Source organism: Desmodus rotundus, chromosome 8, assembly GCF_022682495.2.
Source record: "Desmodus rotundus isolate HL8 chromosome 8, HLdesRot8A.1, whole genome shotgun sequence".
NCBI lineage: Eukaryota > Metazoa > Chordata > Mammalia > Chiroptera > Phyllostomidae > Desmodus > Desmodus rotundus.
In genome coordinates this window covers 52,090,094-52,107,324 of record NC_071394.1, presented here as the reverse complement: position 1 = coordinate 52,107,324, position 17,231 = coordinate 52,090,094, and the positions used below count along the sequence as shown (strand labels likewise).

General features: G+C 36.1%; 1 protein-coding gene across 1 annotated transcript in view; it reads right to left on the bottom strand.

Annotated features, from left to right (window-relative positions):
* RGS20 (regulator of G protein signaling 20) overlaps positions 1-16,944 on the bottom strand; it is a 121,792-nt gene extending 104,848 nt beyond the window's left edge. Inside the window, 1 exon segment of the mRNA XM_045186095.3 lies at positions 16,512-16,944. Coding sequence (XP_045042030.2) covers positions 16,512-16,676 — 165 coding nt within the window. The 5' untranslated portion in view covers positions 16,677-16,944.
* Between the last annotated feature and the right edge of the window lie 287 nt (positions 16,945-17,231).

Here is a 17,231-nt window from a genome sequence, read left to right as displayed (position 1 = left end):
ATAAATTTAGGTTTACACTATACTGGAGTTTATTTAGTGTGCAATAGTATTACATTTAAAAAATGTACATATCTTAATTAAAAAATACTTCATTGCTAAAGGAACCATCATCTGAGCCTGTTGTAAGAATGGCGCCAATGAACTTGTCTGACACAGAATAGACGCAAAGCTTCAGTTTGTAAAAAACACACTGTCTGTAAAGTGAAATAAAGCAAAGCACAACAAAATGAAGGGTGCCTGTATAAAGCTTGTGATAGATATGAAAACGCCAGAACTCAAACACCTAAATTGGGGCTGCTTCCTTTCAGCACTGTGGCTGCTTTGGAATGCCCATATGCTGATTCAAAGCTGCAGTTGCTCAAAACATTTCTGGACAACTCTTTTAATACTGTCATACAGCCCTGTCCAGGTAGCTCAGTTGGTTAGAGTATCATCCCAATATGCCAAGTTTGAGAGTTCAATGCCCAGTCAGGACACACACAAGAATCAACCAATAAATGCATAAATAAGTAGAACAAATCTCTCTCTCTCACTCTCTTGCTCTCTCCAATCAATCAACTAAAAAAAAAAAGAAGACTCTCTCTCAACCTACAGAATGGCCAGGGCTGACTGAACAAGGGGTAGATACCAGACATATACTGGGCTAATTCTCTGTTCTGGGAATTAGAAATGAGAACACGGAGACACAATGATGAACATCTGTTGGTGCTGAGTTGTCTTTCCAGGATCTTCCATGACTCCTGGGTTTAGGTTCCTGAGCTGCCAGGCTCTTGCCTTCCTGCTGTTTCCTTTAATCTTCTTGTCATGTGCAATTTGAACAGGCAGTTAGGCAGTTTAACCATGTGTAAAGACTATGGTTATGATATTTTTGTTCATTTTCAGTATTATTTTGAATAAGAGTCCTTGGATGGTCTATTACTTGAAAATGAATCCTTACAAATTTCAGTGTTGAGAATTCAAAATTGTATAAGCAAAATATATTCTTATGAAAAAACATACTTGATTGCACTATTGATGTTAAATTAAATTAATCATGTAGCTGCAATTTGGGTCTCATTCTTGAATATTTGAATATATTCCAATAGTCTCTGCATCATTTAAACTATTATCTTTCAACATATATTCTTTATTTTAAAATTCCTTTTCCCCTCAGTCATTTAAAATGCAATAGCCATCCTAAAGAAATTTCTAAAATAAGCTCCAAAATGACACAAGCCTAATCTACATTGGTTTTACCCAAAGAATGGAAATAAATGGTTCACACAGAACCTCTAAATTTACTATCTAATGTTCCCAGTAGAGTTCAATTAAGTCTTTACCTTGTAAGAAGGCAGAAATTTAATATAAATTTTCTAGGATATTTGTAGTGGTTTTAGGGTTCTGTAAAGACTGGTTTGATTTTGGCAGGAAAACCAACTTGATTTTATGAGACCTTTTGAATGGTGGAGATGAGACTTAGATATATATTTTTCCTACCAACTAACTAATTAATTAGTTAATTAATTTTTATAGTATTTCTATGTTTAACATTTATTTAAATTCTATTTTTAATTTATTTTTTGAGAGAGGGGAGGGAGAGAGAGGGACAGAAATATCAGTCAATGTGTGGTTGCCTCTTGCACAGCCCTACTGGGGACCTGACCCTCAACCTAGGCATGTGCCCTAACTGGGAATCGAACCAGTGACCCTTTGGTTTGCAGGCTGGCAGTCAATCCACTGAGCAACACCAGTCAGGGCTATGGTTAACTTTTTTAAAAGTATATTTTATTGATTATGTTATTAGAGTTGTCCCAATTTTTTCTCCCCTTTATCCCTCTTCAACCCTACACCTTCCCACCCTCCAGCATCCCCCCACCTTAGTTCATGTCCACGGGTTGTACATATAAATTCTTTGTCTTGTCCATTTCCTACAGTATTCTTAACCTCCCCCTGTCTATTATGCTTCTTATTCCCTATACCTTTTCTCCCATTCTCCTTTCTCCCCGTCCCTGCTGATAACCTCCCATGTGATTTCCATTTCTGTGATTCTGTTCCTTTTCTAGTTGTTTGCTTAGTTTGTGTTTGTTTTTGTTTTTTAGGTTCAGTTGTTGATAGTTGTGAGTTTGTTGTTATTTTACTGTTCATAGTTTTTGATCATTTTCTTTTTTTTAGATAAGTCCCTTTAACATTTCATATAATAAGGGCTTGGTAATGATGAACTCCTTGCACTTGACCTTATCTGGGTAGCACTTTATCTACCCTTCCATTCTGAATGATAGCTTTGCTGGATTGAGTGAGAATCTTGGATATAGGTCCTTGCTTTTCATGACTCTGAATACTTCTTTCCAGCCTCTTCTTGTCTCTATGGGTTTTTTTGAGACATCAGCTGATAGTCTTATAGGAACTCCTTTGTATGTAACTCTTTCCTTTTCTCTTGATGCTTTTAAGATCCTCTCATTATCTTTAATATTGAGTGACATAATTATGATGTGTCTTGGTATGTTTCTTCTTGGATCCAATTTCTTTGGGACTCTCTGAGTATCCTGGACTTGCATGTCTAGTTCCTTCGCCAGATTGGGGAAGTTTTCCTTCATTATTTTTTCAAATAAGTTTTCAATTTCTTGCTCTTCCTAGTCTCCTTCAGGCACCCATATGATTTGGATGTTGGAACATTTAAAGTTGTCCCAGAGGTTCCTCAGCCTCTCTTCATTTTTTTTTGAATTCTTATTTCTTCATTTTGTTCTGGTTGGATGTTTATTTCTTCCTCTTATTCCAAATTGTTGATTTGAGTCCTGGCTTCCTTCCCTTCACTGTTGGTTCCTTGTATATATATTTTTTGTTTTACTTTGTATAGCCTTCATTTTGTGACTGAACTCAATCATTTCTGTGAGCATCCTTATTACCAATGTTTTAAACTCTGCATCTGATAGGCTGACTATCTCCTCATTGCTTAGTTCTTTTTCTGGAGTTTTGATCTGTTCTTTCATTTGGGCCATACTTCTTTGTCTTGGCACACCTGTTACCTTGTAAGGGATGGAGCCTTAACCATTAATTTAAAATCCGAGAGTTATAAAAATTATTAAATCCGAAATAGTAAACTGACGCCAACCAGGATTTTTACAATATGTTTTTTAGACTTGCAAACAGGATTTTTTTGTGTCAGTTTTAAAGATTTTTCTGAAAGATCAAGGTCAATGGTGTTACTCAATGAATGCCTAAAGCATATACTAGCAGCTGCTACTCTAGTATATAAATAGAAAATGGAAAGTTGTGTTTATTTATTTATTTATTTTTAAATTTTTTCTTTTTATTGAATTTCCTGGGGTAACGTTGGTTAACAAAATTATAGAGGTTCAAGTGCATAATTCTACAACACCTCATCTGTATACTGTATTGTGTGTTCATCACTCCAAGTCAAGTCTCCTTCCATTACCATTTACCCCTCTATTCCTTCTTCCACCTCCCCCTACTTGAACCCTCCTCTCAGCAATCACTACACTGCTGTCCATGTCCGTGAGTTTCTTTTTTCTTTTTTCCCATCCCCCCCATCCCCTTAACCTCCTAACCCCAACAGCTGTCAGCCTGCTCTCTATGTATGAGTCTGTTTCTATTTTGCTTGTTAATTCATTAAATTTTACATATGAGTGAAATCATATGGTGCTTGTGTTTCTCTGAGTGGCTTATTTCACTTAGTATATACTCTCCAGGTCCATCCATGCTGTCTCAAAGGGTAAGATTTCCTTTTTATGGGCTAGTAGTATTCCATTGTGTAAATGTAGCACAGCTTTTTTTATCCACTCATCTACTGATGGACACTTGGGCTGCTTCCAAGTCTTGGCTGTTATAAATAAAGCTTCAATGAACATAGCGGTGCATATATTCTTTCAAATTAGTGTTTTGGATTTCTTTGGACAAATTCCTAGAAGTGGGATTGCTGTGTCATGTGGTAGTTTTGTTTTTAATTTTTTTTCATAGTACTTTCGACAGTGGCTGCACCAATATGCATTCCCACCAACAGTGCACTAAAGATTCCTTTCCTCCACATCTTTGCCAACACTTCTTGTTGTTGATTATGATACTCATTGGGACAAATATGAGGTGATATATCATTGTCATTTTAATTTGCATTTCTCTGACAATTAGTACCATTGCATATCTTTTTATATATCTATTGGCCAACTGTATGTTCCCTCTGGAGAAGTATCTATTTAGATCACTTGATCATTTGACCATTTTTTAATTGGAATGTTTGGTTTGGGTGTTGAGTTGTAGAAGTTCTTCATAAATTTTGGATATTATCCCCTTACCAGGTGTATCATTGGTGAATATGTTCTCCCATTTAGTGGGTTGTCTTTCCATTTTGTTGATGGTTTCCTTTGCTGTACAAAAACTTCTTAGTTTGATGTAGTCCCATGTATTTATTTTTTCTTTTGTTTCCCTTACCTGAGGACATATGTTAGAAAAAATATTGCTATTAGAAATGTCTGAGATTTTACTGCCTATGTTTTCTTCTAGGATTTGTATGGTTTTGAGTCTAACATTTAAGTTTTTAATCCATTTTGCATTTATTCTTGTGTATGGTGTAAGAAGGTGGTTTAGTTTCATTTTTTAACACATGTCTGTTTAATTTTCCCAACACCATTTATTGAGCAGACCCTCTTTACCCCATTGGATGCTTTTGCCTTCTTTGTCAAATATTAATTGACTATAAAGGCATGAGTTTATTTCTGGGATTTCTATTCTGTTCCATTAATCTGTATGTCTGTTTTTATACCAGTACCATGTTGTTTTGAATACTACGGCTTTGTACTAAAGTTTGGTATCAGGTAGCATGATTCTTACAATTTTGTTCTTCTTTCTCAAGATCACTCTTGCTATTTAGGGTCTTTTATGGTTCCATGTAAAATTTTGAAGTTCTAGTTCTTTGAAATAAACCATTGGTATCTTGATAAGAATTCTTTTGAATCTATAGATTGCTTTGGCTAGTATGGACATTTTGATATTAATTCTTCCTATCTATGAACACGATATATGCTTCTACTTATTTGTATTTTCTTCAGTATTTCTTCAGTGTCTTATAATTTTCTGAGTACAGGTTTTTTATATCCTTGGTTAAATTTATTTCTAAGTATTTTATTCTTTTGAAGCAGTTGTGAATGGGATTGTTTTCTTAGTTTCCCTGACAATTTATTATTGGTGTATAAAAATGCAACTGATTTCTAGATATATAGTTTGTATCCTGTGACTTTTCTGAATTGATTTATCAGTTGTAGTAGTATTTTGGTGGAATCTCTAGAGTTCTCTATATACAATAGTGTGTCATCTGCAAATTATGATAGCTTTACTTCTTTTCAATTTGGATATCTTTTATTTTGTGTTCTTTGTCTGATTGCTATGGCTAAGACTTCTAGTAGTATGTTGAATAAGAGTGGTGAAAGCAGACATCCCTGTCTTGTTCGCACTCTTAAGGGAAACACTTTTAGTTTTTGTCCATTGAGTATGATGTTGGCTGTGGGTTTGTCGTATATGATCTTTATTGCTTTTAGTTTTTATCATAAGTGTGTGTTGGAATTTATCAAATGCTTTTTTTACATCTATTGATATAATCATGTGGTTTTTGTCCTTATGTTTATGTGGTGTATCATGTTTATTGATTTGTGGCTATTGTACCATTTGAATTCCTAGAATAAATCCCACTTAATCCTGGTGTATGATCTTTTTAATGTATTGCTGGATCCAGTTTGCTAATGTTTGTTGAGGATTTTAGCATGTATGCTCATCAGTGATATTGCCCTATAATTTTCTTTTTTTGTAGTGTCTTTATCTGGTTTTGGAATTAGGATAATTCTAGCTTTGTAAAATAAGCTTGAGATTCTTTCCTCTTCTTGAACTTTTTGGGGAGTAATTTGAGGAGGACAGGTATTAGTTCTTTTTTGAACATTTGGTAAAATTCACCAAACCATCTGGTCTAGGACTTTTGTTTGTTGGAAGTTTTTTCATTACTGCTTCAATTTCACTAGTTGTAATCTCTCTAATCAGATTCTCTGAGTCTTCCTGATTCTGTTTTGGAAGGTTGTATGTTTCTAGGAATTTATCTATTTCTCCCAGATTGTCCAATTTATTGGCAGATAGTAATTCATAATATTTTCTTAAAATCCCTTGCATTTCTGTGGAGTCAGTGGTTATTTCTCCTCTTTCATTTCTGACTTTATTTGGGTCCTTTCTCTTTTTTCATTGGTGAGTCAAGTTAAAGGTTTGTCAATCTTTGTTTCATTGATCTTTTGTACTTTTTTAGACTCTTATTTCTGCTCTGATCTTTATTATTTCCTTCCTCTACTCACTTTAGGCTTTGTTTGTTGTGTTTTTCCAAGTTCCTGTAAGTATAAAGTTAGCTTATTTATTTGAGATTTAAATCCTGAGCTCCAGTGCTCCAGAAAGAAAAATTGTTTGATATATAATTTCCAAAAAAGTGCAAATATACTAAACAATCCTTATATCTATCACTCAGTTTCAATGATTATCAACATGTCGCCAATTCTCCTTCATCTTTTTACCCCACCTCCACCCTCACTTCTTTTTTCCCCTGGAATATTTTACAACAATTTGAAGGGCCCATGCCATACCTTCTAAAATGCTTCTGCCTTAGTCTTTGGGACTTTTAAAAAAAGTTTAACTACAGTCCCATTTGAGCTGGATGTTCTTTTGACAGTCATGGAGGCATTCATTACACATGGTTCTCAGGCCTCATCTGAGGACAGTTTAATTAAACAGAGACACATTACTAACAAATAATCTTTTGCGATCCAACTAACCATGCAGACCCTCATCTTCCTTACCTGGACTCTTTTCATTTATTTCTGGAAGTCTCCAGGGTGTATCCTTGTGCTGGTAACCAAGTCTCTCAGTTTCCACATATTACTGCACATGCCTCAGCCACCTTTCTTTAGTACAGTTTCTTCTGGCACTTGTGATAATTACACCCGATGAACAGGGAAGCCAGTCAGTGCACAGGACACTGTTCCTGACTGGTCCGGAAGCCTCAACACTCCCTCCCCAGCTGGGGGGCCCTTTACGAAGGTAAAGGGTGCCAATAACTTCCCGCAACACGTCTCTTTGATGAGGAAGAAGAGAACCCTTTCTGTCCCATGGGCCCCTCCTCCACTACGTCTATAAAGACCATTGCCAGGTGCCCTTAGTTTTGTTCTTTCTCCTCTAGGCCACAGGCTCCTTTGAAACCTCCCCATCTCCAGGAGACCTTCTCACTCCTTTCTCAGTGTTCATATAACACTCACCCATTTCTGTTTGTTTTCAAAGCTATTGGGTTCAGTATTGCTTTTGCCAACTTTCCATTGATGTTTTCTTAGTATTTCTATTATTATTGTAATTTTCTGTACAGTCTTTGTGTTTTCAGGAAAAATTTGGTAGTAAGGCATATTGCTTTTCATTTAACCAACACTACCTGAACCTTCTCCAAAGGCACTCTTACATCTGTATTAACTATCCTAGCCCAAACAGAAAAAACCCTTCCAACTTCCTTTCACTGGACATGAAGAGTAGGATCCATTGTTTATCCTCTTTTCCCTTTCTCTGTGTCTATGAATTTAATCTTGAGTTGTAAGCCTTGTCTCTTATTCTCTGCACCCCTTTTTTCAATAATATAATGGAAAATTTATTTATTTATTTGTTTATTTGGTTTTTTATTTATTTTCAGAGAGAGGGGAAAGGTGGGAGAAAGAGAGAGAGAAACATTGATGTGCAAGAGAAACATCAATTGGTTGCCTCTTGTGCACCCCTAACTGGGGACCTGGGCAGAAACACAGACATGTGCCCTGACCAGGAATTGAACCCAACCAGCGATCTTTCAGTCTGAGGACGATGCCCAACCCACTGAGCTACACCAGTCAGGGCAATAATAGAATTGAACTTCTAAGAATAGTCATTTACATTCACATTTTTATATCCAATATCTCCATCTGATTAACTGTTTCAATAATTACCACCAATCCTTCCTTTCCAACAGTGACTTTCTCATCATTTATGGAGTTCTTATTTTGTCTTAAGTTTTTTATGTAGCAAGTGTGGTTGTGTTATGCATTATTAATATCCTTGCATATCTTAAAATGTTTTACTCTTGACTTAAGGCATGAATGACACTTGGTTATGAAAAATTCTTGGGATACAAAGATTTGTCTTTAGAGTTCTTTGGCTATAAGTCTATTTACTGCTTCAGAGAATTATACAGTGAAGGTCCTTTTTTCCCCTGGTAGATATTATTTTTTTCTCTCTGGATATTTATAGAAATGTAGTTTTAATTTTTGAAATTTGAACATTATATGAAGATGTTCCTAGGTTTAGTTTTATTTTCATTAAGTTTCCTTGGAATGCAATACGCATTGGGTTGGCCAAAAAGTCTGTTATGTTTTTTCCATAAAAGATGCATTTTTCATTTTCACCAATAATTTTACTGATTTGGCTATTTTGAGTATGACAGCTATCTCTTGCTATTGGCTTATACTGGGTAGAAGCCAGGGGTGCTGCTAAACATCTTCCAATGCATAAAACAGCCCCACAGCCAAAAATTATTTAGCCAAAATGTCAAAGAAACTTTTCAAACCACTTTTGACATGTTCAATCAGTCATGGCACACACACTGCACAAATCTTTTTTCATGTTTCACTTACATTTTTATCTTTCTTGAAATAATAAAGTATAATATGCCAAAAAATGTTGCACATTTTATTCCATCTTCAAAATTAAAATGGCTGTCGGGGGGCTTTAATGAAGCCCCACCGGGTCCGCCATGGATGAAGAAAAAGACTACCAAGACATGATCTGCTTGGGGAGGAAAGGTGGCCACTTCTCTCAAGGGGAGAAGGGCCCAGAGCCTCTCTTTCCAGGGGCTTTTATTAGGTTCATTCGCATAGGAATTCGGATAAAACTCATCAATCATTGTCAGCCAGTAAGGGTTAAACAATACAAGATTTACAGAGAACTCTGAGGGCTTATTCTGAGTTACAGCCAATTAGTTAGAGGGCCATAAAACTTTAGGCGCCAGACTCATCTCAGGTCTGGACCCTTATCTCTTAAACTGAGGGTACAAATTAAGTAGGTTTCACAGGAATGTATGTATTTTTGTTAGGCCTGATTCCCCAGGGAATCCGCCCCTCCCAGCACAGGACTGCACTGCCCTCTGTTATTGCTTCAGGCTTAAGTCAGGCAAGGGAAGTAAGGCAGCCAAGAGATTAGGAGACTTCTTGCAGACAGAATGAGGACTCAGGCTATTTCAAAGCCGAGGGGCGAGGGTCCATCACCCCCTTTTTCCACAGCCCCCCGAGTCCTTCCCTGCGGGCCTCTTCCGTGACCAGAACCTGTCTTAGGTTGATCCTCCCTTGAGGATTCTTACCCGTCATTGGCTAACTGGCCAAGCTCAGGGCCAAGCAGGGTGAAGTGGGCAGAAATGGCACTTCTGCCAGGGAGACAAGCTTTGTTTCCTTAGTGGCTTATGGTCCCAACTCTGACTCAGCCTTAACCATGGGGGGTTACAGCCTCTGAAACCAGGCAGGGCGGTTCCCAACAAATGGCTGCACAAAAATTCACCAATTTTTGTAAGTTTTTTTAACTGCATGCTGTATGACAGCTGTCACAATACAATCTAACAAAATTGGTTTGAATAAAGTTAAAGACAACTAAGGACTACTAGAGGCATTGTACAGAAAAAACATAATGGACTTTTTGGCTAACCCAATATTTTTGAATTATTATCTGTATTTTTATCAAAAACATAAAATTTTGTTTTTTTACAGAAATTTGATTGTTGCTGTTTCATCTTCTCAGATCTTCCTTTTACCTATTCCTTTTATTCATACTTAAGATAAATTTCCAGAATATGTCCTCCATATCTGTTATTTCCTTTTATAATTTTAACTTTTTATCTTTCTCCTCTGTGTGCTGATAGACTTTCTCACACATATTTTTTATTTTGATAATTTTACTATTTATTGTGTCTGATCTGCTATTAAAAGTCTTCTTGCCTTTTTAAATTGATAGCTGAATATCTTATGTCAGTATAAAACTTCCTTTTTTAGAGTTGTTTTTTTGGGGGAATACCTCACTAATTTCAGAAATGAAACATCTGCTTGTTTATTACAATGAATACAACACTGGTATACATTATTAAGCATTTCCTTTGTTTTGTCTGTGTGTATGCTATGGTAGTACCATCAACATCAACCTACAACAAGCTCTCAGTACCAACAGAAAGCATTCCGGCTCAGTAGGCAGAAACTCCCACCAGCAATGCTGACATGGGGCTGCAGGGATGCCCTATATGGGTTTTCCACTGAAGGGGTAATGTCCTCCCCTTGTAAAATAGACTCTCTGTGGCAATGCCACAGCGCTGTAAAAAGGATGCTGGTGTGACTGGTAACATGTGTAGCCATACAAAGCCATCAATTTTAAAGAATCACTGTCATTCATTTCTGTATTCAGAAACTCTAGGTTTACATTCCCAGGAACAAAAGAAAACTCACGGCAAAGTTTGAAAACTATATAATGCTCCACATCCTTTAACCAATTCTCATTCAGAAAAAACTCATAAGAACAAAGAAACACAATAAAATACTATTTATCTTTGCTAAAACAAATCACTTTTTGGTGCCTGGTATGGATGTTGGCCTATGAAAATATAATCCAGTGGAGAAAACACAATCTTTAATTTAAAACCCTGAAAGCCAATTATGTAACTGGTTAGAAAATTGGCAGGTGTGACCAAAATTTATATTTATAAGTTTTTATATATAACTTTGAAAGATAGAACTGATATGGATTTTTTTTACAGTGTTATTTTCAGAGTCAAAAAATCACTACTTTAAGAGGGGAAATTGAAGATGTTCACATTGTGTTTTATTAAGCAAACACTTGGCTTTTACATGATATTCCCACTGGAGAAAAGAGAGTCACATTTTCCCAGAAGCTTTACTTTATGGTAATTAATGAAAAATAATTATGATTGAACTCTTTAACTTCAGAAGAGTGACTTTTTTCAAGTCAATTTAAGAGTGCAGATGTACAGTATACATTCTTTATATGTGTATGTATACATGCATACCTTTAAAAATATGTTCTTTCCTGATATATATAGGATGTCTCTTTTCATTCATTTTTTTGGAGGGGGTAGCCACCTGAATTTTCTATTAGCAATTAGAGATTAGAGCTGACTGGATGGTGTGGTGGGGACTGTAAGTGCTTATCTGTACCTTGGTCTTGTATTTTCTAGCCTCCTTTGTGATTACCTGGCTCTGCTCAAAAAGTGTGAACAATGGGATTTACCTCCTGCTGAGAAAATTGAGCTCCTAGTTCCCCTTTCCCACTCTCCCTTTCCCGATTATGCTTCCAGAGCAACCTTGGACCCACAACATGGCAGAGCCACAGACGGAAGCAACCGTAGTCCTGGGGGAGAACAGCCTGACCTACATTAAACTGTGGCAGGATTGAAAAGCATACTTTGATTTGTTAAGCCACTGACTTTCTAGGGGTTTATTTGTTAATAAGTAAGCTGACTGAGATAGGTGAGTTTTCTGAGTTGGGCTACCTACATTGAGACTCTAATATTCAGTATCTGGTGTTTTTGTCAGTCAAGATGAAACATTACTTTGTTATTTATGAAAACATAATTTACTTCTTAAACTTCTTGAAAATTGTATGAGGTATTTTGGCAGTTGCTTTTTGCCATTCACTCTTAAATTGATCACCATTTCATTTATTACTTTGAAAGGCAATGTAATTAGCTGGTATCGTAAATGCTTCATCAAGTTAAGAGAGAGTCCAAAACTGGGATAATAATACCTTTTATGAGAAGCTGGAATACTACTTGACTTTATTTTTGTTTTACTCTTAATGTCAGACAGATTGTCCTGGGTTCTGTGAGCTAGAGGCTTGGCAACTGAAGAACTGTTTTTACCTTTCCAATGACTACACCCATGGGCTTCTTTATGGTCCCCATCAAAAGAAGACACTGTATATATGTCTTATTGAGAGCTCAAAGCCTATGAGTCTGGAGCCTGTTGAACCATATTCCCTTTGCCTCATCTTTCTGGAGGACTGCCAATTAACATGCACTTGTTAACTAAGTATGGAAGATGTAACCGTGACAGTTTTCCAAAGAAGTCTGTGAGCATTTGAAGCATTAAACTATTACAGAATTTTTTTTCCCAGAGGGCCTTCAGAAGGATAACGAACTTTATCCTTCTCAGTGAACTAACTTTCACAAATGGAGGCTGGACAGAAAAATTTTGTCTTCTAAATGTGTTAACACTTCTTTCTAAAATATTTTTCCTTTCTTCTTTTCCCTACCCTTTTGGTAACCGAAAACTCCATTGTTTTTGTAGTTACCCTTTAGGGCCTTGACATTTCTTCTTTTTATTTCAGTGTATGAGGTCTCAAAACAAGTGGTTTGATCAGTTGCTCAAGGGATCACACATCTAGAACAGAAAGCACTTAGAAGTCTGTCCTCTTAGAGGGGCATTGCCATTGGAGTGATATGAAAAATAGTGTTGTGGAGACAACTTTCTTGTCCCAGCTCAGACCACTTTTATTACTGAGAAGGAATGCACACATACATATACATATATATCTATATCAATCCATTAATCGATCAATAGGTATGTGGGTAGATATTTGACTTCTTGCCAGCATGCTGTAAAGCTTTCTCTCGTTCTCATGTATATTATTTAGGAAGATTGACTGGTCCAGGGTGCTTCCTGCCTTCCACTTGCACACCCTGCCCTGAATGAAAGGAAGCAAAAGCCTTGTGGAGAAAAAAATTTTCCTAATGAAGACAAGTGTGTGAATCTGTGCATGCATGTGTGTGTGGGTACTAATTTATTTTGTAGTAAATGAATGTCCCCTGTTGGGGTACTTTGGGCAGAATGCACAGAGAAAACACTATGAAGAAGGCTGGCTTTAAGCCTTTGAAATTATAGCTCACTTCCTAAAACACTATCAGAAGCTATTGAGTTAGTAATAAAATTAATGTCAGAAAAACCTAGGTTGAAGTCACTCAGCCTACTTCATACATGTAATCACCGATATTTTCAAACTTGTTTTCTCATCTCTAAAACAGGTCTCGTGGCATCAAATCACTGAACTAATGAAATTACCTAAGGATCCAAATGAAAGAACAACCTTAAGAACCACAGCAATAAATGTAGGCAATTGTTGTGTTGGTATTATTAGTCTAACCAGCTTTTGGAGGTTTGCATTTTTAACTTTTTGTTTTGGAATAATTATAGATTCTCAGGAAGTTCCAAAAAAATCTATAGGGTGATCCCACACATTCTGCACTCAGTTTTCTCCAATGGAAACTTCAGAAGTCTAGGATAATTATCAAATCAGGATGGATATTGGTATAATTCAAAGAGCTCATTCAGATTTTACAAGCTTTACATGTATTCATTTCTCTGTGTGTTTATGTGTATGGTCCTATGACATTCTATCAAGTGTACAGGTTTGTGTAACCACTGTTGAGATCAAGATAAAGAACTGTTTCATCACCACAAGACTCACTCATGCTAACACGTTTGTGGCTATATCCACAATACCTAATCTTTGGCAACCACTAATCTGTTCTCCATTTCTATAGTTTTATTTCAAGGATATTATATAAATGGAATTATACAGCATGTGACCTTTTGGGATCGGCTTTTTTTTTTTTCTCACTATGCATCATTCCCTTGAGATGTATCTAAGAGATAGATATCACTAGTTCATTCCTTTAAGTTACTTCACAGTATTCCATAGCATGGATATATCACAGTTTGTTTCATCATTCATCTCTTCAAGGGCTTTTGGGTTGTTTCTGGTTTTTTGCTATTATGAATAAAACTGGTATGAACATTAGCACATAGAGTTTATGTGAACACAGGTTTTCATTTCTCTGGGATAAAATGTCCAATAGTGAAATTGCTGGGCCATATGATTGTTGCAGGTTTAGTTTTGTAAGAAACTGCCAAATTATCTCTAGGATGGCTGTACCATTTACATAGTTTCTATACATTCTTGCCAGCATTTGCTTTTGTCACCATTTTTCATTTTAGCCATTCTGATAGGTATGTGAATGTAGTGAAGGTAGTAACATTTCATTGTAGTTTTAATTTGCATTTCCCTAGTGGCTAATGATGATTACCTTCTCATGTGTTTATTTACCATCTGGATATGCTCTTTGAGGAAATGTCTGTTCATGTCTTTTGCCCATCTTCTTAGTTGGTTTGTTGTTTACTCTTGAGTTTTGAGTGTTCTTTATAAATTCTGGATACAAGTCCTCTGTTATATATGGGGTTTGTCAATATTATCTTGAAGTTTGTATCTTGCCTTTTCACCCTTTTAGACAGGGTCCTTGGCAGAGCAAAAGTTTTTATTTTTGATGACTGCAATTTATCATTATTGTAGATTTTGCTTTTGATGTCTGAAAACCCTGCCCAACCTTAGGTCACAAAGATTTTCTATAATTTTTTTCTAAAAGTTTTATAGTTTTACATATAGTTGTGCATGTAAATTTGTGACCTATTTTAGCTTAATTTTTGTGTTAGGCATTAGGCTTAGGTTGAAGATTTTTGGAGGGTTTTATCACTGGGGCCTGGATATCTAGATACATTTTAGCCCATGTTCTCCCTGTCGCCTTCTCTATATTCCCAGATATTATTTCACATCCACCTTAAATTTTAACCTCTTTTACTCTTTTATTGGGTATTCTTCAGTTGTTTTACTTTACATTGATATTTCATCCCTGATTTCTTACTGCCTTACTGATTGAACGAATGTAATTACATAGATATCTTCAATTATTTATATGAGTCATGCTGCTAATATAATAGGACATGATGATAACGTCAATGTTTGTCTTTCCCAATTTATTGTAAGTCTGTAGAGAGGGAGGAGCATATCTTTCTCTTTCTCAAAACATAGGCCAAGATTTTGCAGATAATAAGGACTCAATGATATTTGTAGAATCAAAGGAGTTCTGCCAAGTTTATGTTTGCTACAAGAGGGACATGCTCACCTATATGTGCATCTGTACTCAGTTACAATGTTAGAAGATTTTTTTAAAGGCAAAACTGAGTGGAGAAGCCAGTAGCATCCTAATTGGATCACCCCTGTCTGTTTGCACCTGATGCTCTACAGGTTGGAACCTGTTAATGAGGTCAGGATGGCAGCCTGTATTGCCCAGTGCCAGCAGTAGTTGGTTCTAGGATGCTGTGGGAAGGCATACTGCTGACTCTTAAATATTTTTCCAATCCGTTTGCTTATGATTCAGTTTAAGCATATCCCTCAAGACAGATCTTTGAACTTATATGTGTGCACATATTTTATAAATACACAAGCACACACTCACAATATATGTATGTTGTTGTTACTGTTTCCTGAGAGTAGCCTCCAAATTCTACTATTTAGAAATCTTCTTTGTATGTTTTGCTTACATACAAGTGCCCATTAATTAAGGATTTTTGGCCATGACATCCCATTTCATTCCAGTTTCCCAAAGACCTCATGCTTAGGTGATAACAGGAGGTGTGGAGATTCCTGTGTTATTTGTTCACGGATGTCTGAAAGCTCAAAAGCACAGGTCAGTACATTTCTACAGAAAAGTCTTCCTCATGATTATAAAACACTTTTATTTCCCCTATGAAAATTAAAGTAACATTGGAGGAAAGGATAGATCCAGAGGATTAAATAAAGTTTGCAAATAAATTATTGTTATCAGGATATGAGCCATAGCACAGGGACTGATGCATTTTTTAGTGTTAAAGTATTTGGACAGGTTTGCTATTGAATGATTTTGCAGCATTTAATTCTGAGCTATGCCTATTATTTGGTAGACATTAACACACGTCCATCCCCCACCACCTTTTAAGAGATATTCTATTAATAGTTAAGAGGATTTATAGACTTAAACTGTACTTCCTGCAAAGATACACGCAACACTAAGTAGGAAAATTCTCTCTCTTTGGGGGAAATGTGAACTAGTGGTAGAAATTTATACTTAGGAAATTCACTTTAGGAAACTATGATTTTAGGGAAAACATCCCTTTGCTCCTTAATGTTCTTAGGTTCCTTCATTAGTATATTAATTTTTTTCTCTAGCAAGTTTTGTAGAAAACAGCCTATATTTTTTCTTTCATTACTGTAGAGGTTATAATATTTGTATCAGAGAAAAACATTCAATGGTTAATAGTAGTAGTCGCAAAAATTTGTCAGTTTTCTGCTTTTTAAAACATTATCTTATGAAACAAACAAAATATAAATAGTCATTTGTCTTGGTAAAGGGAAGTTGTTTAGATTAGAGAAAACTGGACAGATCAGGTAATCATCATCCAGATTCTAGTGTTTCTCTTGGGGTTGACTTGAAAACAATTTTGATATAACATTAGTAAGATAAAGTGAGCAATGGCACTGAAGCTTGCTTATGGTTTTATATTCTTTCTGGGTAAACCCTTTCCTTGTCAGGAAAGGATCATGGATTGAGGAGATTGTCTTACCTTGATATCACACACAGCTTTGCTGCCCTCTTCTTTTCTCGTGGTTTGGTGAATGTCTGCATTATATCCCTCAGCCCTAGGCAGAGGCAGACATTGCTTCCACATGGATGGGCTGGAGAAATGTTTCTGGAGGCACTCTTGATTGTCTTGGGAAAACCTGGGCATGTTTTTACAAAAATGGCTCCAAATGAGCCCTGTAGCATGATCTTAACAACCCCAGTGCAAGGTCCACTCTATTTCTCTTCATTTGGCTGATTGGTGAACCGGCTCTTAGTCTCCTGGGGAAATCCCTGGAAAGTGACACTAATCCAAGCAAAAGGATTATCTTTTGTGGATGGCAGTTTATCCACAGACCTTGAGTATTCTATTTCAGGTAGGTTCCCCTATTTTGAATGTTTAGGTGTGTTACGACTGCCCCCTACAGGTAGCAGTGTATTCCCAATTAAAATTTAATCCTAAACCAAAACTCAAAGAAAATATTCAAATGATATATTGCTTAGCATATAATGATAAAGGAAATAGATTGCTTGGCAGAATTCTGTACTAGCAGTGTGTGGTAGGGAATAGTACTTGGCAATCTTGGGCTATGCTATTGAGAGGCAGATGGTCTGCCCAAATTATTTAGGTTTCTTTTTCTTTTGCATATTAACAACTTATTTTCATTTTTTAGTATCACAAACTTCAATCAGAATACTTAAAAAAAATATTCTGCATGCATTT